The sequence below is a fragment of the Cyrtonyx montezumae genome, unplaced genomic scaffold (assembly GCF_038088225.1).
Source record: "Cyrtonyx montezumae isolate F1298 unplaced genomic scaffold, pur_monq_1.0 scaffold_10, whole genome shotgun sequence".
Taxonomy (NCBI): Eukaryota; Metazoa; Chordata; class Aves; order Galliformes; family Odontophoridae; genus Cyrtonyx; species Cyrtonyx montezumae.
In genome coordinates this window covers 34,816,098-34,840,354 of record NW_027071826.1, presented here as the reverse complement: position 1 = coordinate 34,840,354, position 24,257 = coordinate 34,816,098, and the positions used below count along the sequence as shown (strand labels likewise).

At 56.2% G+C, this 24,257-nt stretch overlaps 4 protein-coding genes across 6 annotated transcripts in view; 2 read left to right on the top strand and 2 right to left on the bottom strand.

The window, feature by feature from the left end:
• SLC35C1 (solute carrier family 35 member C1) overlaps positions 1–24,257 on the bottom strand; it is a 233,191-nt gene that overhangs the window by 184,143 nt on the left and 24,791 nt on the right. The gene's annotated exons all lie outside the window — the stretch shown is intronic.
• On the top strand, positions 9–5,522 carry PEX16 (peroxisomal biogenesis factor 16). The gene is made up of 11 exons (XM_065754858.1): positions 9–174; positions 258–293; positions 372–448; positions 1,287–1,420; positions 1,720–1,826; positions 2,089–2,169; positions 2,594–2,746; positions 3,113–3,185; positions 3,454–3,573; positions 3,782–3,846; positions 4,975–5,522. Exons 1-11 carry the CDS (start codon positions 30–32, stop codon positions 5,031–5,033), a joined length of 1,050 nt encoding a protein of 349 aa, XP_065610930.1. The 5' UTR covers positions 9–29; the 3' UTR covers positions 5,034–5,522.
• On the top strand, positions 6,601–8,166 carry FREY1 (Frey regulator of sperm-oocyte fusion 1). The gene is made up of 4 exons (XM_065754872.1): positions 6,601–6,731; positions 6,910–6,977; positions 7,074–7,226; positions 8,084–8,166. The coding sequence occupies exons 1-3, from the start codon at positions 6,664–6,666 to the stop codon at positions 7,199–7,201; spliced, it is 264 nt and encodes an 87-aa protein (XP_065610944.1). The 5' UTR covers positions 6,601–6,663; the 3' UTR covers positions 7,202–7,226; positions 8,084–8,166.
• Positions 8,413–21,539, bottom strand: MAPK8IP1 (mitogen-activated protein kinase 8 interacting protein 1). 3 transcript variants are annotated; one of them, XM_065754836.1, is made up of 14 exons: positions 21,446–21,539; positions 16,933–17,042; positions 16,696–16,778; positions 14,528–14,761; positions 13,387–13,497; positions 12,699–12,780; positions 11,630–12,505; positions 11,184–11,259; positions 10,600–10,772; positions 10,268–10,377; positions 10,031–10,150; positions 9,358–9,428; positions 8,965–9,063; positions 8,413–8,576 (listed from the first exon to the last, which is right to left on the bottom strand). In XM_065754836.1, the coding sequence occupies exons 1-14, from the start codon at positions 21,529–21,531 to the stop codon at positions 8,504–8,506; spliced, it is 2,304 nt and encodes a 767-aa protein (XP_065610908.1). In that variant the 5' UTR covers positions 21,532–21,539; the 3' UTR covers positions 8,413–8,503. The 3 variants fall into 3 exon arrangements, with proteins under 3 accessions (XP_065610908.1, XP_065610906.1, XP_065610907.1); XM_065754834.1 differs by lacking the exon at positions 16,696–16,778 and having other exon boundaries at positions 16,937–17,042; XM_065754835.1 differs by lacking the exons at positions 13,387–13,497; positions 16,696–16,778 and having other exon boundaries at positions 16,937–17,042.

Genomic DNA, 24,257 nt, shown 5'->3' with positions numbered 1-24,257 from the left:
CTGCCGGAAGCGCGGGGCCGTGCGGCGGCATGGAGGCGGCGGCGGCCCCGTCCCGCGGCGCGGTGCGGCGGCTGCGGCAGCTGTGCCAGCGCTACCAGGAGTACGTGCGGCGGCACCCGGCCGCCACCGCCCAGCTGGAGGGCACCGTGCGCGGCCTGTCCTACCTGCTGCCAGGTGCGGCCCGGCCCTCTCGCCGCGTCGTCGCCGCGTGCGGCCCGGCCGCGCCGCGTCTCACGGCCGCCCTCCTCTCCCCGCAGGTCGCTTCGCGGACGCCCACGAGCTGTCGGAGCTCGGTACGTAGGGCCCGCGGCGGCGGGGGGGTGCCCGGCGCTGCGGCGCGCCCGTAACCCCGCGCCGTGTTCCCGCTGCAGTGTACTCCGCGTCCAACCTGCTGGTGCTGCTCAACGACTGGATCTTGCGCAAGGAGCTGCCCCGAGGCCTGCCCGGGGTAAGCCGGCTCTCTGCCCTCGGTTAGGCCCTTTGGGGAAGGAGGAGGAGGGCTTCTCCCCCAGACAGGCCTCTGCTGCGCCTGCTTGCCCGCTGGGCCTGGACGTGGGTGGCTCGTGGTCAGCCCGCGCAGGCGGCCCTGCCTGGAGCACCGGGTGTGTGATAACCACCCATGCAGAAGACTCGCTTCCCTCGGTGATAATAGCTGAGTGTGGGGTGAGGTGAATTTCAGCTGTATCTTCTTTATGGATGCTTTTCAAGTCATGCAGGCTGTACATCGTGGTGAAGAAGTTCTCTTGCTGAAAGAACCCAGGCTGCTGTGGGCTTTGTGCCTGGTATCCAGACTGATGCTGTAAGTTTGTACTTGGCAGGCATTTGCTTTGGAGCAGCAGTGGACCCTGTGCTCATTCTCTGTGCTCCAAATGTACTCATCAGCTACGTCCAGGGAAGCAGTTCATCAAGTGTCCCAGCTCTAGAAAGAGGAGGAAGAAAGTTCTGCCTTTGGAGTTCAGGCATTGTGCCACTACCCAGGAGACCGCTAGCTGCTTCACTTGGGACAGAAAGCAAACTGGCATTCAGCTTTGATGTTTTCCCCATTTCTGGAGTTGCAGCTCCATACGGTACAGTGATGTCCAGGTCTGTTCCTGCTCAGAAGCAGAGAAACAGGCCTGCATGTAGGCTCTGGCCGTAGGAGAGGAACCACTTCTTGATACTGAGGCTGTGACATCCAGGGTCGTTGCTCCCTTAGCTTTGGGAGTCCCACCAGGCTGGGCTGTGCATCTTTTCCTTTCACCTTGCACGCAGAACCTCCATCCTGTCCCTCTTCCTGTGTTTTGCAGTCACTACCCCAGCAGAAGCTGCTGACCTGGCTGAGCGTGCTAGAATGTGTGGAGGTCTTTGCAGAGATGGGGACAGCCAGGGTCTGGGGGGAGATGGGCCGATGGACCATCATTGTCCTCATCCAGCTGGCTAAGTAAGTGCTACAAGCAGTGGGGAAGGGGCTGCATGCGCTTGGAAGGGGGATCTTGAGGGGTCTTGGAGTTACCCCAGGAAAAATCCCAAGCAAGCCAACTGGGCAGCCAGTCTCTGAGGCTGGGGGAGTTTGAATCCCCCTGCAGTGCAAGGTACTGTGTTGCAGATGGGTGCAGTACCTCTTGCCTGTTCCCTGAGCAGACCTATGTGTTTCTCTCTTCTGGGGATGTCATCTTCTGGGCACAGCACAACCCAGCTCCACAGCTGGGTGTTGAAGGCTTCCTGTGTCCCCGCTCACAGGGCCATCCTCCGCCTCCTGCTGCTGCTGTGGTACAAAGGTGGCATCCAGACATCTCCTCCCATAGTGCCGCTGAACAGGGAGCAGCAGCAGTCTCTCCACTCTGAAGGTGAGCTCTTAGTGCCATCATTGACTTGGAAAATACAGGCTGAACTGTGGATCAAGCTGTGAGTCCACTGCTCTCATGGTCCTGGGTAATGTCAAGCAAATTTATCTTTCCACCCTCTGAGAGCTCTGTTATGTTAGTCCCTTCAGGATGGTCCACTTTGCACTAATCAAACTTTCAGTCCAATCTTCTTGCTGACAATATAGAGACTGGGTTGAGACACATTCCTGTGGAGCCTCACCCCTGTGGCTGTTTTCTCCTGCAGATGTGGAAGGCAGCTCCTCAGGGAAAGATCAGACCTATGTTGGTAGGCGTTCCAGCCGTGTTGTGCGATCTCTCCAAAATAGTAAGTAGCTGAGCCTGTTTTCTGTCCTTGTCTGAGCTACTTCTGTTCTGTCCCCTTGATGTATAGGCCTGGGTGTGGGCAGTAAAGAGCAAAACCTGATCAGCTTGTATTGGGGGTGTATCCTGCCAGTCACTGTGCCCCATGGGTGGGGGGATATTAAAGCAATGGGAATTCACACACGTGGTGCAAGGCTGGTGGTAGTTTTGCTTTGAGAAGCCTGAATGTTAGGAGTATCTGTCCCTGCTGCCTCTCCTGTTCAGGTAAGCTCTGAGAGTGCTGGTGGTCAGCAGCAGCAGCTGGGAAGGTGCAGCCACAGTCTTGCTGCCTGTGCATTTCTACCAGCTCTCCCCCTTCACAGTGCAGAGACCTGAGCTGGCTGTAGGGAGGCGTTCTTTGTGTGAGTGACCTGACCTCCTTGTTTCAGCTCCTTCCCTGCAGTCCAGGCACTGGGGGTCCCCCCAGCAGAGAGAGGAGACACAGAGCCGAAGAGCAGAGGAGATGAACCAGCCTCCCACTCCTCTGGGTCTCCAAGAAACCATTGCAGAGTCCATCTATGTTACACGTCCTCTGCTCCACTGTATCCTCCTGCCCTGGCTACATGAGAGCACACTCTGTACCTTGGGTGCCAGCAGAGGGTGCTATGGGCTCGTCTGCTGAACCGTGGCGTAGAGTGGAATCACCCCATACTTCTCTTCCTACTTCTGCTCTCCTTGTTCAGGGGCCTGGGAATTCCTCCATTATGTCTTGAAGGCCAGTGTCAGCCAGTTGAGCCACATGCATGAGACCTCCAGCTCCTTCCCTGGGGCTCTTCCAGCACTGCCCCTAGAATGTTTTCTTTTGGGCTGTGCAGAATTTTGCTGGTACACAGGAAACTTCTTATTTGTCTGTGTGCCTCTTTTGAGGCATGTTTGGTTCTTTCTGTTCCTTGACTGCACATTCCTAGTATTGAGCTTGGGAGTGTGGGGACAGAGATCATGGAAACCCTGGCTCCTCTCAGCAGTCCTGGATATCTCGAGGTCAGTTTTGGTGGGTGGTTGCTGAAAAATCACACCTGTCCTTGCTCCCAAGTCTGTGTCAGGCCCTACTGCTAGATATGTGTGCAGGGGCTAGCCTTGTTTTTAACTGGGAGATTTATGTATTTGGGTATGTTCTGCAACACTGACAGTACTCTCTGTTGCAGACTGCTCTGCAGGGACCTGACAACAGAGAGGATTTAGAAACTCACAGCAACAACAACTGACAGGAAAATTAAAGTGAGTTATCTCTCTGCTCCTCTCCTTCCAGTTTGAGCTTGCTGAGTGATCTGAAAGACCTGAACAGGAGAGAGCGAGCCGAGCTGAGGAGACGAACCATCCTGCTGCTGTACTACCTGCTGAGATCTCCTTTTTATGACCGATACTCAGAGTAAGGGGCCCTGTTGGTCTTTTGCTGAGAATTTCCCTTTGAACAGAAGTAGCATCAGGGGACTGGGTGAGCAGATCTGAATAGGTCTGGGTGCCTGTGACCAGGTTAATACAAGCCCTTGCCTAACTGCTGCTGTCACTGTTAACGTGCTCAACAGCTGGGATGGGAGCTACCCCACTAGATTGATTCATACTCTCTCCCTTCCTAGGGCAAGGATCCTCTTCCTCCTGCGTTTGTTGGCTGATTACGTGCCTGGACTTGGCTTTGTTACACGTAAGTGGGCCGCATTGCTTCATCCCTTTTTCTGGTGAATGAAGAAAAATCATGGGAATTGAGCAGAATGTCTGTTGAGGAGCTTCTGACCTGAAAAGGGACTTGGGGTACCCCTGGGATGGCTAGCTTCAGTGTACCTTGTATTGGTACTGGAGTTGTTTTAAGCTGGAGCAGAAAAAATTGCACCCTGGCTGCGAGGGACCTGTGCTCGACCACAGTGGTAGACTTCCAGGTTCCCTCACAAGCTGCAGAGCTTTGTCCCTGCCACCTAGGCGTGTTCCCTGGGGTTGCCTTTCTGCAACTGCACCATTGCACCAGAGCCCTGCTTTGCAGAAACTGCTTCTGAACCCTTTTCCTTGATCACCAGTCTGCAGTACAGACGCGAGGGGTAGCTCCCTAGGGGTATTAACCTAGCTAGGAACAGATTATAAAACAAAAGCTCAAATCAGGTCTGATTTCTCCTAGTCCTTCACACAAAGATCCCTTTCTTATGGGCCAGATTTTCACCTCCCCCTCTTCCCTGATGATGTGAAACCGTTGCTGGAATAGTTCATGACAGTGATATGGCATTAGATTAGCCTGGCATTGTGAAACCGTCCTTTCTCTGCGGAAGGCACAAAGCTGGTTAGCTCAGGAGCCACTCCTCCAGTTAATGATTTCAGAGAGGCTTTGGAACCTGCATTAAGCCTAGTGCCAGCATAAGCACTTTTTGCTATACAGCGCTTGCTTTTGTTATTTGCACCTGCACAGTTACTGCTGAGTTGTCTCTTTGCTCTGTCCTCCTGACTCACTGCGTGCAGGATTTTCCCTTGGTCATTGTCAAAGTCCCTTTCCATCTTAGAACCTGAATGTGTCAGCACTGAGGGAGTAGTGTCCCATGTCGTGACTGTGCTGACCATGTTTCTTTCACACACCCCTTGGTCCTGCTCTAATCTCTGACACTAGATCCCATAGTTACTTTTGCCAAGGGGGGAGGCAACTATTTTATCCATGGGTTTCTCAGTTGTGATAGTAGAGATTTGGAACTGTGTTGGGTATCATAACGAGGAGAGGGTAGCAGCACCTTTTGCATACATCTTCAAATCTTTACCTTTCTACGTGTGAGACATCTCTGTTCTCTCGTTTCAGGGCCACTGATGGATTACTTGCCTGCCTGGCAGAAAATCTATTTCTATAACTGGGGCTGATGAGAAGATGACAATTTTTTTTATTTGCTAAGATCGTGGGTGGATGTTTCTAAGGAGGGCTGGGGGAAGGCATGTTGATTATGTCTAATTTTCAGTTAAACCGTCAATGAGAAGTTCCTGTTCTGCAGGGTGGGGAAGGGGTGTAAATAATTTTTTTAACAGATCTGGCTGTGAATGACGGACAGTACGTGTGTGGAGAGACCTTGGCCACCTCTTTCTGTGGGCAGTGCTGTGGCTCCAGTGATGGTGGCGGGACAACCTTTTTTAAGCACTTGATTTTTCTCCTTTTGTATGGCTGCGCTATACTAAAGCCAGGCAGCATAAAGATTTTTGGAGAGCATAGTCTCCCACCTCATGGCATTGAGACTGACCTGCAGCCTGCTTGTGTTGGCCATGCCTGGCCAATTTGCTTGGAGTGGGCTTGTCTGTCAAATAAACTGACCGAATGGAAAGAAGGGAGCTGAAGGAGCTCTTTTCCCTTGCTTACAAGGAATTGCCTTGTGTCTTTGATTTAGGTTGCCAACAGGTCTGTCTCTATCAGGATGAGTGGTTTTTGCAGTTGTCTAGCCTAGGATATGCTGGTCCAATTTCCATATTGCTGTGGCCTACATGGGGCAGAGCCCTGCATGTTGCTTAGCTGATGGCTATGTAACTCCACATTCCTGGTTCAGCCCCAAATTTCCCAGGGTTCAGCTTGGGGCTGGAAGTGCTGCAGTTTGTACACTGCTTTGCTAGCACCCTATGCATACTAAACAGGTTTGCAGAATGGCTGCCAGCCTGTGTTCAGGGGCTTGGCCAAGGGCAGAGAAGAGAACTGAAGGATTAGTTTGCAAATACTGCCGTGCAACATTTAATAAAAGGTCAAGCTGAGGCTTGGACAGCTATGGCCATATTCATTATCATCTCTGCTGATGTGAGACATCACTTTGGCTGGTCAGCTCTCATAGAGTCTCCCTCACACAAAACAGGGTCTAGCCAGCCCATGGCACTAGGCTGCCATCAGCTTTGTGCTCCCAACTCAGAGCCAGAAACCTGGCAGCAGTGCCACCTGATTCTATCCAATGGTGAGTTGGCCACATGGATGACAGCAGCCCTTCCTGAACCATCCTCTAAGGCCTCACAAGATGCAGGAGTCACAGCCCTCTTACCTTAGCAGGCAAACTGGGGTAGGGAAGGTGCATCCCCTGGGCCACAGCAGTATGAGGACACAGGGCTCGGCACTGCGTGGCATCTGTGTTACCACTTCAGCTGGCAGAATGAAAGTCACGAGCTGAGTGACTGTGCTCCATTCATTTGGGAATTTGAAAAGGAAGGAGCTCAAGAAGATGAAGTCCAGAAAGAAGAAAGCCTAGGAAGAAATTCTTTACTGTGAGCATGGGAAAACACTGGAACAAGTTGCCCAGTGAGGTTGTGAATGCCCCCTCCTCTCTGGAAGCATTCAAGGCCAGGCTGGATGGGGCTTTGAACAATCTATTCTAGTGGGGAGTTAGAACTAGATGATCTTACAGGTCCATTCCAACCCACACCATTCCATGATTCGAAGTACAGGAGGGGAAGAGTTCTTGGGTTACCCAGGTGGTTCCTTTGTGACCTCACTGTAGAATGTGAGTGGTAGGTGCCAAAGCTCAGCATGCGGTGCTGGCTTTTGCTGCTTGCTCTGCTGCTGCAGGGTGTGCTCCCTCTGCCCCTATACCAAAGGTGATGACATTTCTGTTCCCCCATCCCATCCCTGCCCGAGTACCTGCAGTGGTGCCACATTGGCTGGATGCTCTTTATGAAACTGCAGCGTTCCTGGACCAGGCTTGGGCTTGTAGTGCTGATGTGGTCAAGTACCAGAGGGCTTTGGCTCACCCCCTCCTCTGGTTTTTCTCCACAGCTCTTTTGTCCCTGAGGACTTCTCTGCCCCCCTGGAGCTTCCACAACAGCACTTTGGCCTGGTGGATGGTACAACTCTTCCCTTAAACTCCCTCCCATGCACTTAATTCTTCCAGTGATGACACAGACAGCTCCCAAGCCCTCACCCCACTGTCTTATCCACAGATTATGGCATTAAGCCAAAGCAGCCTCACTTCAGGACCACGGCACCCCGTGAGAAGCCTGCAGGACTGCGCAGGGCTGGCAAAACCAAACGTGATGAGCTTGACTTGGAGTACTACTACGAAGCCTAGCTGCAAGGGGCAGCAGGGCACTCAAGTAGGCACGGGGTGCAGGAACGGGCTCACGAGCCATACTACAAGACAGGAGGAGAAGCTGGAGGAGCTGGGGTTGCTCAGCATGAAGAAGAAAAGGCTGAGAAGAGGATATTATTGTCATCAACAACCTAGTGGAAAATACAGGGAAGGTATAGCCAGATTCCTCCAGGCACTGTAAATGGAAATGCAAGAATAAAGTTATGCCAATATCTTACAGTGGTCTCTGACCTCCAAGGTTTGCAAACCTGAGAAACTCCAGCTCTTTCTGGGCTCCCCAAGGGAAGGAACAAGCCAGGGCCCAAACCCACCGCTGTGGGACACAAACAGCACTGCAGCCCCATTCCATGAACCATCATATTTAATAGTTGTTGCCATCACAGCAGATCCAGCTGAAGCACGGAGACCGCTGGCTGCAGGGACTGGGAGAGATTTTGTACCTCCCTGGAGATGTGCACGGCTCCCTGCAGGCTTTAGCCCTTCCCTGCTCTGTTTCTGGCAGGCACCTCTGCACAGGGCTGACAACCACCGCAGTGGGGTGGCTCAGCCCTGTCCCCTCCCTCTGCCACCTGCAGCTGGATGGGATAGAGGGGGACAAGGACAGATAAACACTCCCCTCCCTGTGGTGTGGTCACTGTAGAGAGGTAGGAGGGAATCTTTCCAGGGCATGGATACAAAAGAGGAGGGATGGAGGCAGAGGCAGGAGTGAGCTGCCTCAGCTCAACCATCCTTTCTCTGGCACTCAAAGAGGTGATGCTGGGCTCTGTCCTTCCTGCCCAGCAGCCTTGTCCCTAAGGCCAGGCAGGGAAGCGATGGTCTCTGCCCTGGCAGGAGCCATCATATAGTTCTTGTTGAATGTAGCCTCTGTGTCTTCATCCTGCAAGAGTCTGACTCTGCCACTGCATTAGAAGTCACCCCTGAGGGATGTGACGGGAAGCTGAGCCTTGGTCACAGCAAGGAGACATTTTCACCACAGCCTGCAGAGTGGAAGGGCTGGAGAGTGCCAACCCCTCCAGCACTCACAGGCTGGGCAGCCAGTGGGCACTTCTCCGATAGAATAAACTAAGTATTTTGTACAATAAACACGATTTGTCCAGCCCTCCCCCCTCCCGACCCCCCCCAGCTTGAGGAAGGGGAGCCACAAAAAGAGGCAGCTCAGGGCCCTGGGAGCTGTTCCCCAGGCCCATTTCTCCTCCAATCTCAAAGCAGCTCTTGTCCATGCACGACGGGGAAGGGGCGAGACTGCAGCCCTGGCTGTGCAGCAGGTGCCCACGCCAGCCCCTACTCCAGGTAGATGTCTTCCGTAGGGCAAGTGTACTCCACATACTCCTTGTAGAATTGCTGAAAAGCCCTCCTGCAACACAGCATGAAGCAAAGCTCAGCTGCACCCTCCCCAAGGTATTTACAGAGCCCATTTTGCTTCCCTTCTCACCCTTGCCCCCTATCGTGCTGTCAGGTTGAACCCTGATCCAGCTCTGGAAGCCTCATGCATTAGTGCCCAGAGGTGCTGCTGGAACAAGGCCTCCATCTCAGCTCTGAGCCTCCACACAGCCCCTGGGTTTCAGCCATCTGCCTGCAAAGCTTTGCCCTGGGATTTGTTCCAGCACTGTCAGGAATTACGCTGCCTATAGCAGCGTCAGCTCTGGCTCTGTCCCTGAGCCTCTACTGTAGGAAAGAGGTGCCAGGCTCTCATTCCTCCTGTCCATCAGGAGGGAGCACCTTCCCCCCACCCCAGGACTTACCCTACAGACTCCGCCAGCGGCTTTGTGGACTCCTCAGAGACAAAGACATGGCAGGCAAATCTGTGGTCAGCAGGGTGCTTGGTGATGAACCCAAAATATCTGAGGGTAGACAGAGCAAGTGAGACTGGACTGGCAGACAGGCAGGAATGAATACCCACGCCCACCTCTGGCAAAGGGGTTTGGGGCCCCACAGCCCCAGCAGGGACCACTTCTCCTGCCCAGGCCCACTTCAGGGAAGTGATTCCCACCCAAAGACCGCTCCCCTCGTGAAGCTGTGGGATGAGGATGCAGTGGGCAGTGGGCAAACAGTTCAAAACTGGCAGTGGGAAAGCAGTTCACAGGCTTTCCATGTGTTAAGGCACTGATAGCTGCCCCACGCTTCCTGCTACTCACTTGTTGTTCTTTGGATGATATCCACAAAAGGAAATGTTCTTCAGCTGGAAAAAATGGCTACACTTGTTTACCTGGGGGACAGATAAAAGAACAGTCACAGCTTTCTTCCTCACCAGCCCTGTGGGACAGCTGGACTCCAGCTTTGGAAATAGGTGCTCAGGCTGAGCCCAGCTCTCCACTACAGTACCCACAGCCATGCTCCTGAACCCCACCCACAGAGGGAGGTTTCCAAAAGGCTTGCTGGGAAGACTTCACTTGCCTCAGTCCAGCATCTTTTTGTGTTCTGCTAGGCTACTTATTGAGACCACTAATCAGCAGCTTGCAATGCCCAGCTAAAGAGATTACAGGGAAGATCTGGAGGACACCACTCAAAATAGTAGCAGAAAGGTTTAAGAACAGCTGACGGATTAGAGGTGCAGCTCTGCTCACAGCATCCTAGCACAGCAACATGCCTGGCATCTGTGAGGGCACCAGTCTGCTGTACAGCCCAATGCTGGGATCTCACCAGGCTTCAGGGACTCCAGTAGTGGGCCTACAACCCTTTGGATGGTGCTTCTTGTGGAACAAAGTGCACACAGGGTAGAGACCCTTAATTTCCATGTGAACGTGCATGGGGGGCACCAGCAAGCTCAGAGCAGCAACAACAGAAAGGATGAGGTGAGCAGGGCACTACCTTGCTGTGCTCCTTGGAGTCATCAGCTTTCACAGCTATCTTGACCCCACGCACACTGATCTCCAAAACACAGCTGGAGGGTGGGTTAAAGTGCACAGTGAGGCGGCGTGTGGTGGCAATCTGTGGGGGAGACAGAGACATAAATCCCTGGCACTCACAGACAGCATGTGAAGATAGTTCACCCCTTCCCATCTCCTCCCTGCTCCCAAGCAGGCTCAGCCCACAGTGGGACACTACCTTCTGCATGGCCGCACACAGTACGTCATTGCCCTTGTGATAGGGAACCTGCACCGAGCCGAGGAACTTCACCCGAAACTGGTCCACCCAGTCATTGCTCTTGGCCAGAGCTAGAAGACAGAGCACATGGCAAAGATCACTTCTGCTGGCCATCTCCTTGTTCCCAAACCTGCACCCTACCCCACCCAGCACTGCATACAAGCTCAACCACCACTAACTGGAGCTGCCCATGGCCACGTCGTTCCTTGCCTAGTGTCCTCCTTCCACCCCCTGTTCAGCGGTGAGTAGATGGGCAGGAGACCAGTGACATCAGCAGTACAGAGGCTTGGTACCTGTTATAGGGTCTGGGTCCTTGGTGACTTCAATAGCGTAGTAGGCAGGAAAAATGCCTCGATCCCCTGTCCGCATGTTGTAGGCCTCGTACCAGTAATCTTCTGCCTGCACCTCCACCAGCAAAGGGTCATCCACCTCCAGCTCCAGCTCGTCCGCATGGCGAGGCACAAACCTGGGCAGGGAGTCACCAGCAGCGTGCCGGCTGGCAGCTCTGGTGGCATGCTCACCAACACACCTCTGGGGCAAGGGCAGTGCAACGCCTGTGGCCAGCACAGCTGGTAAGCAGGTGTAAGGAGCCAAGATCTGATGTGCTAAATAGAGACCTGAGCAGGTTTAGGCTCAAAAGGAGATAGCACCTGGCACTAATGCAAGGTATCCCCTATGGCATCCCCCATGAGGCTCCCAGTGGTCCTGGGTGCCCTGGGAGGTCTCTCACCTTTGGGAAGATGCTGCCCAGCCAGTGCCTGGCTCCTGCTGGGTCTGCTACCAGCCTAAGGACTGTGGTTCAGTTAACAGGCTTCCCATGCTGGAAACTCAACTGTTTGGCTAAGACCTGAGGACACTGCTTGTGCCCTACACTCACCTGAAGACAGCGCGGTGAGTCTGCTCCTGCTCCTCACCATTGATCATGCAGGAGAACAACCCAAAGGACTCAGCACCTGGGGAGGAAGGTAGAGGGGACACGTTGCAGCTTTGAGAGGCCAGCACCACGCACAGGAAAGGACAAGACCCTCAGCTAACGCTTCACAGCCTTAGCTCAGGTCACGCTGTCTCGGCCTCACAGTAGAGACAAAAAGCAACGGCTTGATGACTCCAGCTACCCCTGCCTACAGCTCATAAGGCTTTTCCAGCCCACCCCTCCCTAATCACAAGGAAAGAGGTCACAGGCTGTGGAACCACCAGTGCCGACTGGAGCTTCTCCATCACATTGGAGGCCCTGCAGGGCACCCTGGGCTGGGCAAGCAGGGCCAAGCAAGGCTGCCTGGGGATGCAGCCCCCAGCTTACATCCTCCCCCAACCAGCACTCACTGGAAGAACGCGTCCGGCCGCTCATGAAGACGTTGAGGAACTTCTTGGAGAAGTGGATGTCTGCCTCGGGGGTGGAGTCCTCAGAGAGGCAGACCGAGTCACGCTTCAACGCGTCCTCCTCGTACTCCTCACCGATGGCTGACTCGTAGGGTGACGAAACACAGTTGTCGTAGACAGTAGCCGAGTCACTCTCGTCACTGTAGCCTGAGTAGCACTGCTTGAGGCTGACTAGCTCCAGCTGCACATTCTCATCCACCACCAGTGTGTACTTGACTGAGTCGTAGGAGAGGGCGCTTGTGTCTGAGCTCACGGATGCTCTCTGGAGGCTATGGCCTGGCCGGTAGCCACTGCTCCCACCACCGCAGGAGGCCCGGGGCAGGCTTGTCTTGTCAGGGGAGGACATGTAGTCCAGCACCTCATCCTCCTCACTGATGGAGGGGTTGGTTTTCCCAGCCAGGGCTGAGTAGCTGGAGGTGTCGATGTCAGAGCTGATAGACATACGGTTCTCACTGGACTGCGACAGGAACGGCTTTTCGGTCTCCAGTGGGTCTGAGTTCTTCTGCACAGGCGTCAGGTAGATCTCCTCAGTGGCCTCCAGCCTCACGTCTGTCTGGTAGCGGATGCGGTCCCGGTGGGCCTCAGGGGCCCTCGATGTCACCACCACCACACTGGCACCATGGGGTGGGGGTCGGCTGGCAGCCTGGTGCTTCTCAGTGGACCGGGTTGAGGCAACACAGGCAGGTGCCATCTGCGTGGCCGCTGTGCGCCGGCACGGGCTCTCTGTGGATGTGCCCCGGTCTTTGGTGGAGGTTGTGCTGTTTTGGTGATTGACCTCATCACTCAGGCAAACGTGGTCGTGGGGAGGGGTCTGCTCACCTGTGGGGAGGAGAGCAGTGTTGGTGTTCCCACTGATAGGGATGCGCCAGACTCAAGCTGGACACATGCCCACTGGGGACATTTTCCCAACCTTCTGCTTCAGCAAGGCTTGCCCCAGGCCAGGGATTGACTCCTAGGAGCCACCGAAGGGTACAAGGGTCTGCTCTTGGCCACCAGTCCCCTCACAACTCACCCGTCTTCAGAGGAGATGATGACCGGGACACCCGCTCCTGCCAACTGTGCTTTTTCCCCAGAGAGTTGTTATTCAGGGTGTCCTGGGGAAGAGAACAAAGCCGCCTTGTCACCCCAGTGGTAAACAGCACGTGGCGCCTGTCCCTGCTCCCCCCCCCCATGGCAATGCACAGCAGCCAGAGCCACCACGGTTCCTGAGCAATGACTAGGGCCACCCAAGCACTTCCTCAGGGTCACTGTGACCATCCTCAAGTGCAGCCAGGGCACACTTTGCTCCCAGACTTTGTAGATGGCTCTGAGGGCAGCACGGGTCTTTGTCCCTCCGCAGCAGTGGCATTTTCTATACTGCTCAAGTAGCAAGCTTGGGATTCTTGGGGTGTTCTCCTGCAGCCATCAAAAGCAGCACAGGAGCTGCCCTGCTCTCCCCATCAACGCAAAACAATCCTCTGCCCTAAAGCCCACTAACATCTGTGGGATTCCCTGTCCTGTCCTGGGGTACACGGGTTCTGTGTTCCTGCTGCCGGCCGCATCAGACCCTATGAAGGAAGTTCCTGTCCCCAGAGTCCTCAATGTGGACCATGCCCACAGCTCCCAGTGCAGCCCTGCAGCCTCCACCATCCCCTGCAAGGGCACCATCATCTCCCCCTCCCCAGCCCACCATCTACGCAACCCACACACCCCAAAAATACCTCTCCGCAGGTCTGGACGCTGGTTGGGACCAGCTGCCCGGGGGGGGCCTTTGCTGTCCCCGTCCCCCCAGCTGGATGTGGCTCCCACGTGCCACCGGCTCCTCGGGGTCCCTGCGCAGGGTGGGACAAGGCTGCCTGCTGTCCCCTTGTCCATTATGCTCCAGCAGGCTCCCCCCACCCCACCCCGCCTCCCCATCCCTGCTGCCTTTGTCCCCGGTGCCAGCTGCCCCGCAGGCACTGTCCTGGCTCTGTGCCGTCCTCCTCCTCCTCCTCCCACCCATAGCCTCAGGCAGAGCTGGCATCAGCTGCAGGTTACAGGCTGGTGACACCCAGCTCCGACTACACCCCATCTGTCACCCACAGGGACACCAGCCTCTATCTTCAAGCCCCTCAGCTGCACGTCACTGCCATGAAAATCCTCCTACTTGGCAAGAGAAGCCACTGCTCGAGACAGGAGGAAGGCAAAAATAGCCCTGTGCGCAGCACACCTTGCGTAGGTCCACAAGGTTTGCAGGAGAGATGAGGCAAAGGGACTCCAGCTCAGAGGGTCAGAGTGCACAGCACTCCAGTGTCACCCTCCTAGGGACAGCCCCACTGCCGCATTAGGGAAAACTCTCCATCTAAAGCCTCCTGCAGGCCCTGCGAGCGAGCAAGACAACAGTATCCCCGTCCTCCTGACCACCATTTTAGGCAACGTGATTGTCGCTGCGATTTTGCACGGGTCGCTGCCACCGATGCCTCCCTTGCCGGGTGTCACCGCGCAGTAGCAGGGCCCCACTCCCACGGCAGAGCACACGGGGCCGCGTCACGGGGCCGTCCCAGGCTGCGGCCGGGGAGCTGCCAGCCCCCGATCTAGGACGCGATGCTGGCACGGATGGCTCATTCACGCGTTCAGGATGCCACGCCTCATTAGCTCCCCGTCCCCACGAAGGTCCCTTCCCCGCTCCCAGCCGCTTCACCCTGGCCCCACGGGCTCAGGGCGGACGCAGCCCACCCTTGAGCCTCCCCATGCTCGGGGGGGGGGGTCGGTTCAGCCGCGAACGAGCGCATCTCCTCCCCGCATCCCCCCACGCCTCCAACCGCGCACCCATCGCAGGCAGAATCCCCCGGTGCCGGGAGCACCCCCCGGGCCGGCGCTCACCTGGCTGCGAGGCACCTGCGGGAAGAGGTTGAGCGTGGTGGGACGCTTGGGCCGGTAGCTGTCGGTGCTGGCGGGCGGCGGCTCCTTTTGCAGGGGCTCGGGCGCCGTCTGCTCCTCGGCCGGCGCGTCCCCGGCGGCGTCGATGAGGTCGAGCTGCAGCATCTCGGCCTGCAGCCGGCCTCCCTCCCCGCCGCCCGCTGCCCGCGACGCGCCGCCCGCCCGGCTCACGCAGCCCTGCCGGGATCAGCGGCGCGGTCAGCAGGCGGGGCGGGACAGGACGGGACAGGGTGGGATGGGATGGCCGGTCGCAGCCTTTTAAAGGCGCAAGGATGCGCCCCGCGGACCTCCCTCTCCCGCGGTTCTCCGCACACTCCCCCTCCAAGCCCTCCCCACCGACGTGCTTCTTCTCGGACACCGCGGGGCTGTGCGTGCATCTGTGCTTCTCGCGGCCTTTAACAAGGAAACGGAGGCATAGGAAAAGGTGTGTGTGTGTGTGTGTGTGTAATTCCAGCTGATACCTAGCTAAGGTGGGCGTCTGCGAGGCAGCTGCTGCCAGCCAGCCGGGCTTGCTAGCAGGGCTGCCTCACTGAGCCCGTCTCACTGCAGCAGTCACTGGGAAAACTCAGAGGAAAAGACCCAGAAGGATGCAGAACAGCAAAACACTTTGAGCAACGTACGCCCTAGAAGCAGTGCCCCACCCAGGATTCAATAGCTAAGAGGAAACTACAACCACTGTTGGACTGTGTTAATGGGCTGTAGCACAGCAGGCAGTGCTGCATCCCTGGGCACAGATGGATGTCACTTGTTTCTCTCCAAAGGAAAGGCCTTGCTCTCCAAAAGTGCTGGGAAGAAGAGGCAGGGGTGAAGGAGGCTGTTTAAAAACACCCTAAGCAAGCAGTCGCTGTGCTGTTGTGTCTCAGCCCTGCTCTGCTCCATGCAGTGGGATCCCAGGGCAACCGGGTGGCTGGCACCAAGCCACCACGCTGCTGCCATCAGCCTGCAGCTGGTGCAGGTTGCACTGAGACAGGGATAATGGCAGGGGGAAGCCTAGCACTTCCAGGAGTCCTACTCTGCTGTAAAACCAAACAGATTTGTTCTTCCCACAGCTGGTTCAAGACTGTGCATCCAGCACAGGCTCAGAGCGTGAAGAGCACAAACAGCATAACGAGCCCTAGCAGCCTGCTGTCAGCTGGCTGCTGTCCTGCCTTGCAGCAATAGGGGTAAGGCAACCTTGCATTTGGAGACAAACAGAAGGAGGCCGAACCCAAAGCCAAGACCTTGCACTTGTGCTTCACGACCTGCCTCGCTGCACCCCGCCTTGGGGGAGCCAGCCGCGCCTTGCAGGCGGCGTGTCACAGCCACTATTTCTGGAGATATGCTAAAATAGCCTGTGATGAAGTCATCATTGTTTTTCCAGGATAAAAAAAAAAAAAAAAAGAGAGAGAGAGAAAATAATAATCCCCCAAGAAAACACTCCAAATCCGCTGCTGAGGTACTGTCTTCTGAGATGGTATTTTGCTGCTGGGCCTCTCTGCCTGCCCATCCAGCAGCCACCTTCCCCAGCCCTTCCTCATTTGCAGGGGAATGATGGCATCTGCCCAATCCTCAGGGACCTCTCACTGAGGATTCAGGTTAGCTCCTGCCCTTAGCAGAGGCTATTGTCCCTACAGAACGCAGCCAGCATTCCCATGCTGGGGTTACTCTTGGTTTCCCATGCTCTGCACAGTGCACGGAGCCAGACCCAGCCAAAACACTCCTCCAGGCCTGGCTACTTCCAGCAGCCACCAGCATCAGGCTCTCATCTTGTGAGGCCCCATCCTCTCCAGCTCTGGGAGCACCTGGCTCTCCCCACCCACGTTTCAGACTGAAAAGCCCTCTCACTGCTACTGCTTTCAGTTCTGCTCCTCAGGCAACCCTTCACATCCCATATAAGTCATTTGTACATATTTTTAGGCAGCTGTTTTAGCTTGCTCCATCCCTGCAACCAGCAGATCCAGGGTGTCCTACAGTGAGTGCTGGGCAAGGCACAGGGTTCAGTACAGGTGCTGCAGCCACACCTGCCATGACACAGGGCTCTGCTTCACAGAACAGGGACACAGAAACTCCTTGACAAACCCCACAACAGCAGGATTCTGTTGTAAATAGGCAACATGGCACAGTTTTCTCACCCTTATTCCAGGGAAGGGTTGCAGCCCCTGTGCTAACAGACCTGGCACACCGCAGAGCATCAACACTCCTGCAACACCAGCCTCTCCTTGTCCCAGGAAGGTCCCATATTTAGAGGTTGCAGGAGCCCACCAGTGCCTCCCCGAGAATGGATCTCACCACAACTCCCGCTCACTACCAGCACAAAACTCACAGGCACAATGCAGAACCCCATCTCGTCCCCACCGCAGTGCATGAGCTTACCCGGGTGGCCAGGCTTTCCTTGCAGTGCAGACTGATGCCACACTCATCGGTGATCTCAGACAGGTCTTCATCCTCAAACTCCTCAAGGCTGATGTCGTGGGTGAGCCTGAGGGGAGTGGAGACTGCTGTCACTCACTGCACACGTGGGACAGGACGCAGGCAGGGAGCAGCAACAAGCCCCCTGGGATGGGCTCTGTGGGTCTTTACAGGGAAGAAGGTTTAGGAGGATGGATGCTTCTGGAGAGGAGAGCTGGGGGATGGCGGGGCACAGCTGGAAGGTGGATCCACCAGGACATGAGATTGCATTGAGATCCACAGCCCTTCATGCACTTTCCTGCTGGCTGTGGAATGAGCAATGCTTGGATTGTGGGCTCAAGAGCTGTGCCAGCCAAGGTGCTCCCTGGTACAGAGAGCAACGAGCTCCCTCTGTGCCATATTACCTCTCTAGGGTGCTGAGCAGCATCCCTACAGCCATTGGTGCTGCTCAGCACCCTGATGAGCCCCGGAAGGCTCCCTTTCAGCCTCACACTCTTCGCGTCCCTTTGGAAAGTTTGCAGAGATTTCCTTTTAGTGGCTGCAAATCTGCTGACTGCCCTGCTCCTCACGTGCTCACTTGCATCCCCAGGGAGCTCCTAGTTCCTGTGCATTAAAACATTTCTACATTGTACTACCGCAATGCTCCTCGTGGTTGTTCCAGGGAGGAAAACACAAAAGCCCAGCCAAAAAGTCTTCTGCCAGCCACAGCATCCCTCCTGCAGGGCTGCGAGGGACAGAAGTGTCCCCAGGAGATGCAGAGAGGCCACACTAGGAAGGTCCCACATCCCCCACTGCTGCTGCTGCCTGCAGGGACACAGAGCAGGAGGCTTTCAGCACAGCCTTCAATGCACAGATCGATTTCTCCTCCAGTTACATGGGTCGTTGGTGTCATTACCAACTGCTCATTACCTCTACCCACCGCAGGTCCCAGCACAGGGTACAGCCCTGCCTCAGGGATGGGGAGACACTGTGTGGGCAGCCAGCACTGTCCATGCCTGCACCCACCGGCAGAAGGGACCCCCGTGTGCAGCCCCTTCACTCCCCACGCTGCATGCTGGCAGCTCCCTCCTCCTGCCCTGCTGATAAATCGCACACATTCCTGCGCCCACAGCTCCTGGGCAGCCTGGAGAGCTCTGGGCTGCACTCAGTGCTGAGTTTGCTGCTGCCCTGTGGCACCGCACAGGGCAGAAGTCGACGTGCCCACAAATGAGGGGCTGACCCTCATTCCCACGCACAGCCCTGGAGACAGTCCCCACCCCAGGCCTGCCAGTCCCCTACCATTTCTCCCAGTGGTCTTCCAGCCAGCTCTCCTCCTCCGTGCTTGATTCCATGCTCGGGGGCAGCTGCATTGAGGAGGACCCTTCCCTGGGGGCACGCTCCCACCCTGAGGCAGTCCCCAATCCGCAGCGAGGAGAGGACAAGCTCCGGGTGCCCGCTGCCCCAGCGCAGTCTATGGCTGCTGGCGCTGCTCTGTCTCCTCACTGCGCAACCTGGGCAAGCTCATTAAAAATAGATGGAATCAGCTGTACTGGAGGGGGAAAAAAAAAATAAAAAATAACCTCCCCAGCTGAGCCGATGCCAAGTCCCTGCTCACTGCTGGGGATGCTGACTTCCTCTGCCTGCCAGCCAGCCAGCCCGGCTCCTGGGTGCGCTCCAGCAACCAGTGCATGCGCCCGCAGCGGGCATCTGGTTACCCAGCACTGGTGCCCCTTTCATCCGCTCCTTCCCCTGCCCTTGCTGCACCAAGCTGGGGGGAAAGAGAGATCCTCACCAGGCCCCCAGTTCGGTGCTGCTGGTGAGTTTAACTCACGGTGCTGAATTTGGTGCCTCCCAGCTCCCAGATAGTGGCAACCAGGACTCCACCTTCCATATCAGCTCTGCCCAGGGGCAGCTGCTCTGTTTGAATCCTCCTGGCTCAATGGAGTTAATTAAGGGAATCTCTGTCTCTGCAGGGATACTCCAGGACTTCCTAAGGGAGGTGATGAAGGCCCTCCCTTCATTGCCGTCCATGCGGAACACCCCTGCCTTTCTCTCCTGAAAGAGGCTGAAAACACCAGCAAGGCAAAGTAGCTCTCACTCCCATCGGCTCTATCACAGCCCGCAAAACCCCGAGCAGGACCAACAGGGATCTGTGCCCACAGGGGTCCTCCTGAAGGTGCATCCCATCCACTCTCAAACACCTGCAACAAGGATGGCATCCCCTGGTCTACCATCTGAAAATGGAGTGCGTGTGAGTAGCCCTGGCTGCAGGGTTTGGCGACAGGAGGAGCATGATGTAACTGCAGCAACACCAGGAGAGTAATAATGAGAGTGTAGACTACATCCCCTCACAGGGAGAGGGGATTTACTGCATCACCCCCTGGATGCTGCCCCCAGGCACTCAGCTTTCCAGTCCGCCTCCCAGCTCCAGCTGGCTTGCTCTACAGCAGGCCCCAAGCAGGAGGAGGAGGAGCTATGCACGCCCACAGCATCCCCTGCGAGCAGCCTGTTGCAGGAGGGAGCCAGTGGCTGAGCAGGAGGGGCTGCGGGGTGGGCGAGAGATGGGAGAATAGGGCAAGGAGATGGGTCCAGGCTCAGCAGGGAGTGGGGTTGGGGCTCTATACTGGGACTTGGTCAGGGCAGAATAGCATGGAGGGGGCCCAGCAAGCCCGGCTCGCAGGGTCCCTCAGATCCAGACCAACCTTTGGTCTCCCATCACAAAAATGGGGGTCAGCCACCTCAATAACCAGCACATCACCTCAATACCCAGCCAGTTATTGCCTCAACACACAGCCCTTCACCTCATCACTCACCACACCGTTGCCGGGACAACCAGCCCATCACCTCAGCTCTCAGCCCATCGCCCCCACAGGCCCCTCAGACACAGGTCCTGGCTGTGCCGCCCTCCCCAGCTGGGCACAACCCTGAACCCGAGGCTTTTGGAGGATGATGCGGAGGATGGGAAAGATGAATGCTTTTGTTTCCAGCTCCTAAATTGCCACTGCAGTAGTGGGCAGCCACCTTCAGAGTCCTTGTACCTGCAGGTCTCCTCTCCCTGCCATCCATCCCCTCTCATCCAACACCACAGCCACCAGCCCTGCAGCCTGCAGGCCCCCCTGGCCTCAGTGCCATCACCTGCTCGCCACATCCTCTCACTGTTCAAGTCACCGTGTCACCTGCTGCACGGGGCAGAGTGCTCCTGGATGAGCAGGAGCCCTTAGGACTGTATTACACGCGAGGTCAGCCCGATGCCTTAAGCCCCCATCCTCTTGCTATCCTGACGGCAGCCGTTCCCCACGCAGTGTGCAGCTGCTGGGCGTGCAGCTCTCCCAGCCATGTTGCAGCAGCACCCAGCGGCTCGGGCAGGCAGCGCTGCAATCACAGGCGGCCGCTGGAGCACCCAGTGAGGGGACCCGGGGGCAGAGGGAGACGGACAGAACCCAACACAGCCCGACAGCATTCGGCCACCAACCTGCAGATCTGCAGGGCTGGGGGGGGGGGTGAGTATCACCCACAGCTGGTATCCAGCTGCAGCCCCAGGTGTGAAGCCTCTGCTCGTTCCCACCTCTGACATGTCACCACGTAACCACCCAGCACCGACCACGCTCACACGAGCAGCAGCACCTCAGCACCACGGAGTGCTGGAGCCGAGCGGTGAGCAATGGCTGAAGATATTATGGCTAGAAGCACCCGGCCTGCCTAGGGTGGCAATCAAGCGATGCTCCCTTGCCCTCTGTGCTCCCTTACCAGCCTGAAAGCATCCCACCCCACAACCGCTTGCAGGAGGCACCAGCAGGCCCTGCGGGTCAGCACCTCTAGCCGTGCCTGGCCCGGCCCATGCCGTCGGAAGTCCCCGCGAGCAGCGGCACCGGGCGTCACAGGGGCAGCCCCCCCGCATCCCGGATCGATGGGTGTAGCGGTGAGGATGTGCCTGGCACGCTCACCCCTGCTCGCCTGGGGCTGCTGCTTCCTTCACCGGTGTGGGGATGAGAAGGCAGCACCGGGGGAGGGGGGGGGGTCTAGGAAAAGGCTAGAAAAAGGCTTTCCTGAGGGTGGAGAAAGAGATGGAGCTTGATGCTGGAGAGAGGTGGTGAGACAGGTGAGGAGGATGGGGGGAGGGGGAGACGACAAAGGCGGTGTGGGGCCGAAAGCTGGAGGCTGAATGGGGATTGAGGGCAGGTATATAGGGACGACGTAGGGGGAGGGGGAGAATGAAGCAATGTATGGGGTGCTGAAGCAGTGGTGTAGGGGGGGATGGATCAGGTAGGGTTCAGCGATGAATGGGGTGGGGGGGGATGAAGGGACACACCGGCTGGGGTAGGGGTCTGGGGGTGTCAAATGGTTGCACAAGGCGGATGCAGAGCAGCGGGAGGTGGGGGCAAGCAGCGGCAGTGCGGGGCTGGGGGAGGGTGGGCTGCGATGGATCGGGAGGGGAGCCTCAGGGTACTGCGGGCCGGACAGCCCCGCAGGGGTCCCGAGGGAAGCGACCGGTACCTGAAATTGGGGGGCGAGGCGAGGTGCAGCCCCAGGAAAGGGGAGGAGGCGGGCGGGGATGCGGCTCCTTTCTCTCGCTCCGCCATTCCGTGGCTCTCTCCATGCAGGCGGAGGGAGGGAGGGCGGGCGGTGGGGAAGGAGCAGGGAGGGAGGATGGAGGACGGAGGGAGGGGATGCTGGCGGGGCCGCCGGGGAGGGACGTACCTGCTACCGGGGGGGCTCCTCCCGCGGGCCCCCAAGCTGCAGGGCAGTATGCCTTAGCTGGACACCCCCCTCTACACATGCACCCTGACGTGCCCACAGCGGGAGGCAGTACCCCAGAGCCCCCATAGCTTGGGGTGCTGGGGGCTCCTGCCCAGGTTGAGGGTCATGCAGAGCCACTCCCAAGGGACAGGGCACCCAGTCACCCCTGCTTTCCTGGGGCCTCCCTGCTGTGCCATCCTCCCTTGGCCTCAGCCTGCAGCAGGGGGAATGCCTAGAGCTCACAGATCAGGTCTCACTGCACTCTTACACCCCTCATGGTCATGCACCTCCCTGGACCAGGTAGATCTCTTGCATCCAGCTATGGCACAGAGAGCATCTTACATGGGTGAACGTTATACCCTGCTGCCTTTCCACAGCACCAGGCCTCTCCCCACCACACACTGTGGGCTATCTCAGGAAACATTGCAGGTTGCAGTGCATAACACCAGTTGTATGGGTGGCATTGCCTTAGAGGCAGTGGGCTCCATCCATGTGTCTCAAACTGCAGAGCTGACTGCCTTTAAGACAACGGTATTGCTGCTTGGCTAAGGCCCAGGCCATCAGCTGCTCCGCCAGAGAAGAGCAAGCAGAGCCCTCCAGGCACACAGTCCTGATCTCAGATGGGAGCTTCAGCCTCCTGCCAGACAGATTCAGAGTTGATGCCACTCCCAGGCCAGTGCAGACACCAGCACCCACCCAGCAGATGACTGGGGTACCCCAGGGGACCGGGCATCCCTAGCTAGGAGATCTGCTTCAACCTTTTGCCTATACCACAGCTCTCCACATCCACGTGCTTATACACACTGCAGGACCCTTGTTTACTACACAAGACCTTTGGAAGTCCCTCTCCAGCTGACCCAATCCAGCTCACTTTGGGCCACAGGCTTTGCAGCTAAGATATCTGAGTGCTGTTAATAAGGGACTTGGTAGAAACAGTTGATTGAGTTACATCTTGAATTTCCCCAGGCGTTGCATAAAAGCCTTTGTGCTCCCCAGCAACGTGTACACATGTATATATCCTGCAAATCAGAGACTACGCATCAGCTGCAGACAGTGTCTCTGCTCACAAGGGATCTATTGTCTCACCCTTTCAAATTGTCTGATTGACCATTGGGTTCAATTCAGAGTAATTCAGCCTTAAATTAAGCCTGAGGAAGGGTTTTTCTGCTCCTCGCCCCAGTGGAACCAGCTGCTCTAACCCAAGCTGCTCCCTCTGCCCCCAGGTACAGTCATGTTCCAGTTTCTTCCCTGCCCCATTAGACACAGCCACAGCACCAGCTCCCAGCCCAATTTCTGCATCCAAACCCTTCAGCCAGATGCTCCCGAAGCCAATCCAGCTCCTCCTTTGTGAAGACAGAAGAGAAATAGGAGAAGGGAATTTCCCCAACCTTCAGCACATAAAAGAAATCACTTACAGTGCTAGAAATCCTTGGTTCACCACTTTCCATCTTCAACCACATCACCTTGATTCCTTTGTCAGGGAGAACAGATATTGTGGCCAGCACACCAAAGCCTCAAAACTGACGTCCCCAGGTTTAATTTACATTATCACACCCTGCACAGAGACGGCTGGACCAAGTTTGCTCTTATCTTTCAAGACACAGGCTGCCATTTCAGAGCATTTTTGTCACATCAGCAACTTGAAGCACTGCAGCATACTTCCCAAGCCCATGAGTCCCTTGCTGAAGACAGAGAACAGCTGAGCAATAGAAAGCACATTGACCACACCTCTCAGGTCACCACTGAATTGCACACACTGCCTGCCTCACAGACCATACGTGGCCTCTTATCTCCAGCACCACTTTGCAAATACTCTATCTCCAAAATTTGTCTTTTTCTTGTCAAGTTTCCTAACAAATTTCTAAGTTTTTACTATGAAAATATTGAACCCAAGTAATTTTTCAACTACAGAAAAAAAAAACCAAAAACCTTCCAGCAACTGGATTTAATAGTACTGGGAAGAATGGCATAGTACACAAGTAAAACTTTATTCCAACTGTGTCCTAACCAGCTCCCATACTGTTAAGTCATGGTGCACTTAGTACCCAGTCATGGCTTAGATGAATTGCAGTGCTCATTGCTCACAGCTCTGTGGCACTTCTCTACCCCAGCACCTGCTCTCAGCCAATAGGAGCCTCTGCATCACTGGGGGGGGACATCCTAAAAGCTGCTCCTCTGGCAGCAGGAAACCCAAATGGCTCTGTGTCACCAGACAGACACAGAGTCAAACCACGTAGCCAGCTAGCCTGGAGACATGGAATACAGGTAATGGGAATCCTCTAACTGGCATGCATTTCATGATGCTTCCTTTGTTATCACAGCTTCCAGCAGCTCTCTGCTCCTTCCAGAAACAAAGATGGCATCTTCATTAATAGCTATTGATGGTTTTCTCTTTGTCCGTAAACAGTGAGCAATTTTGTTTTAGCTTGGTCAAGCTCAGCACCCACAAACATATCTATGTAAGGAAGCTGCAGCTGTGCTGAATCTACCATCCGGTAATTTAACTGAGTATGCCCAAACCCAAACACTACAGGGAACAGATAACAATCATCCCCTATTCCCCTCTTTG

What these genes read in the sequence shown, in the direction of transcription:
- FREY1 (XM_065754872.1), top strand. Translation starts at nt 6,664, where the DNA reads ATGCGGTGCTGGCTTTTGCTGCTTGCTCTGCTGCTGCAGGGTGTGCTC. An exon ending in CCTCTGCCCCTATACCAAAG is followed by an intron (nt 6,732 to 6,909) that starts GTGATGACATTT and finishes TTTTCTCCACAG; the next exon opens with CTCTTTTGTCCCTGAGGACT. An exon ending in GCACTTTGGCCTGGTGGATG is followed by an intron (nt 6,978 to 7,073) that starts GTACAACTCTTC and finishes TCTTATCCACAG; the next exon opens with ATTATGGCATTAAGCCAAAG.
- PEX16 (XM_065754858.1), top strand. Translation starts at nt 30, where the DNA reads ATGGAGGCGGCGGCGGCCCCGTCCCGCGGCGCGGTGCGGCGGCTGCGG. An exon ending in TGTGCGATCTCTCCAAAATA is followed by an intron (nt 2,170 to 2,593) that starts GTAAGTAGCTGA and finishes TCCTTGTTTCAG; the next exon opens with CTCCTTCCCTGCAGTCCAGG. An exon ending in TACACGTCCTCTGCTCCACT is followed by an intron (nt 2,747 to 3,112) that starts GTATCCTCCTGC and finishes GCACATTCCTAG; the next exon opens with TATTGAGCTTGGGAGTGTGG.
- MAPK8IP1 (XM_065754836.1), bottom strand. Translation starts at nt 21,531, where the DNA reads ATGGCGGAGCGAGAGAAAGGAGCCGCATCCCCGCCCGCCTCCTCCCCT. An exon ending in GCGTCCAGACCTGCGGAGAG is followed by an intron (nt 12,781 to 13,386) that starts GTATTTTTGGGG and finishes TCTCTTCCCCAG; the next exon opens with GACACCCTGAATAACAACTC. An exon ending in CCGCTGGCGGAGTCTGTAGG is followed by an intron (nt 8,577 to 8,964) that starts GTAAGTCCTGGG and finishes GCTGTGTTGCAG; the next exon opens with GAGGGCTTTTCAGCAATTCT.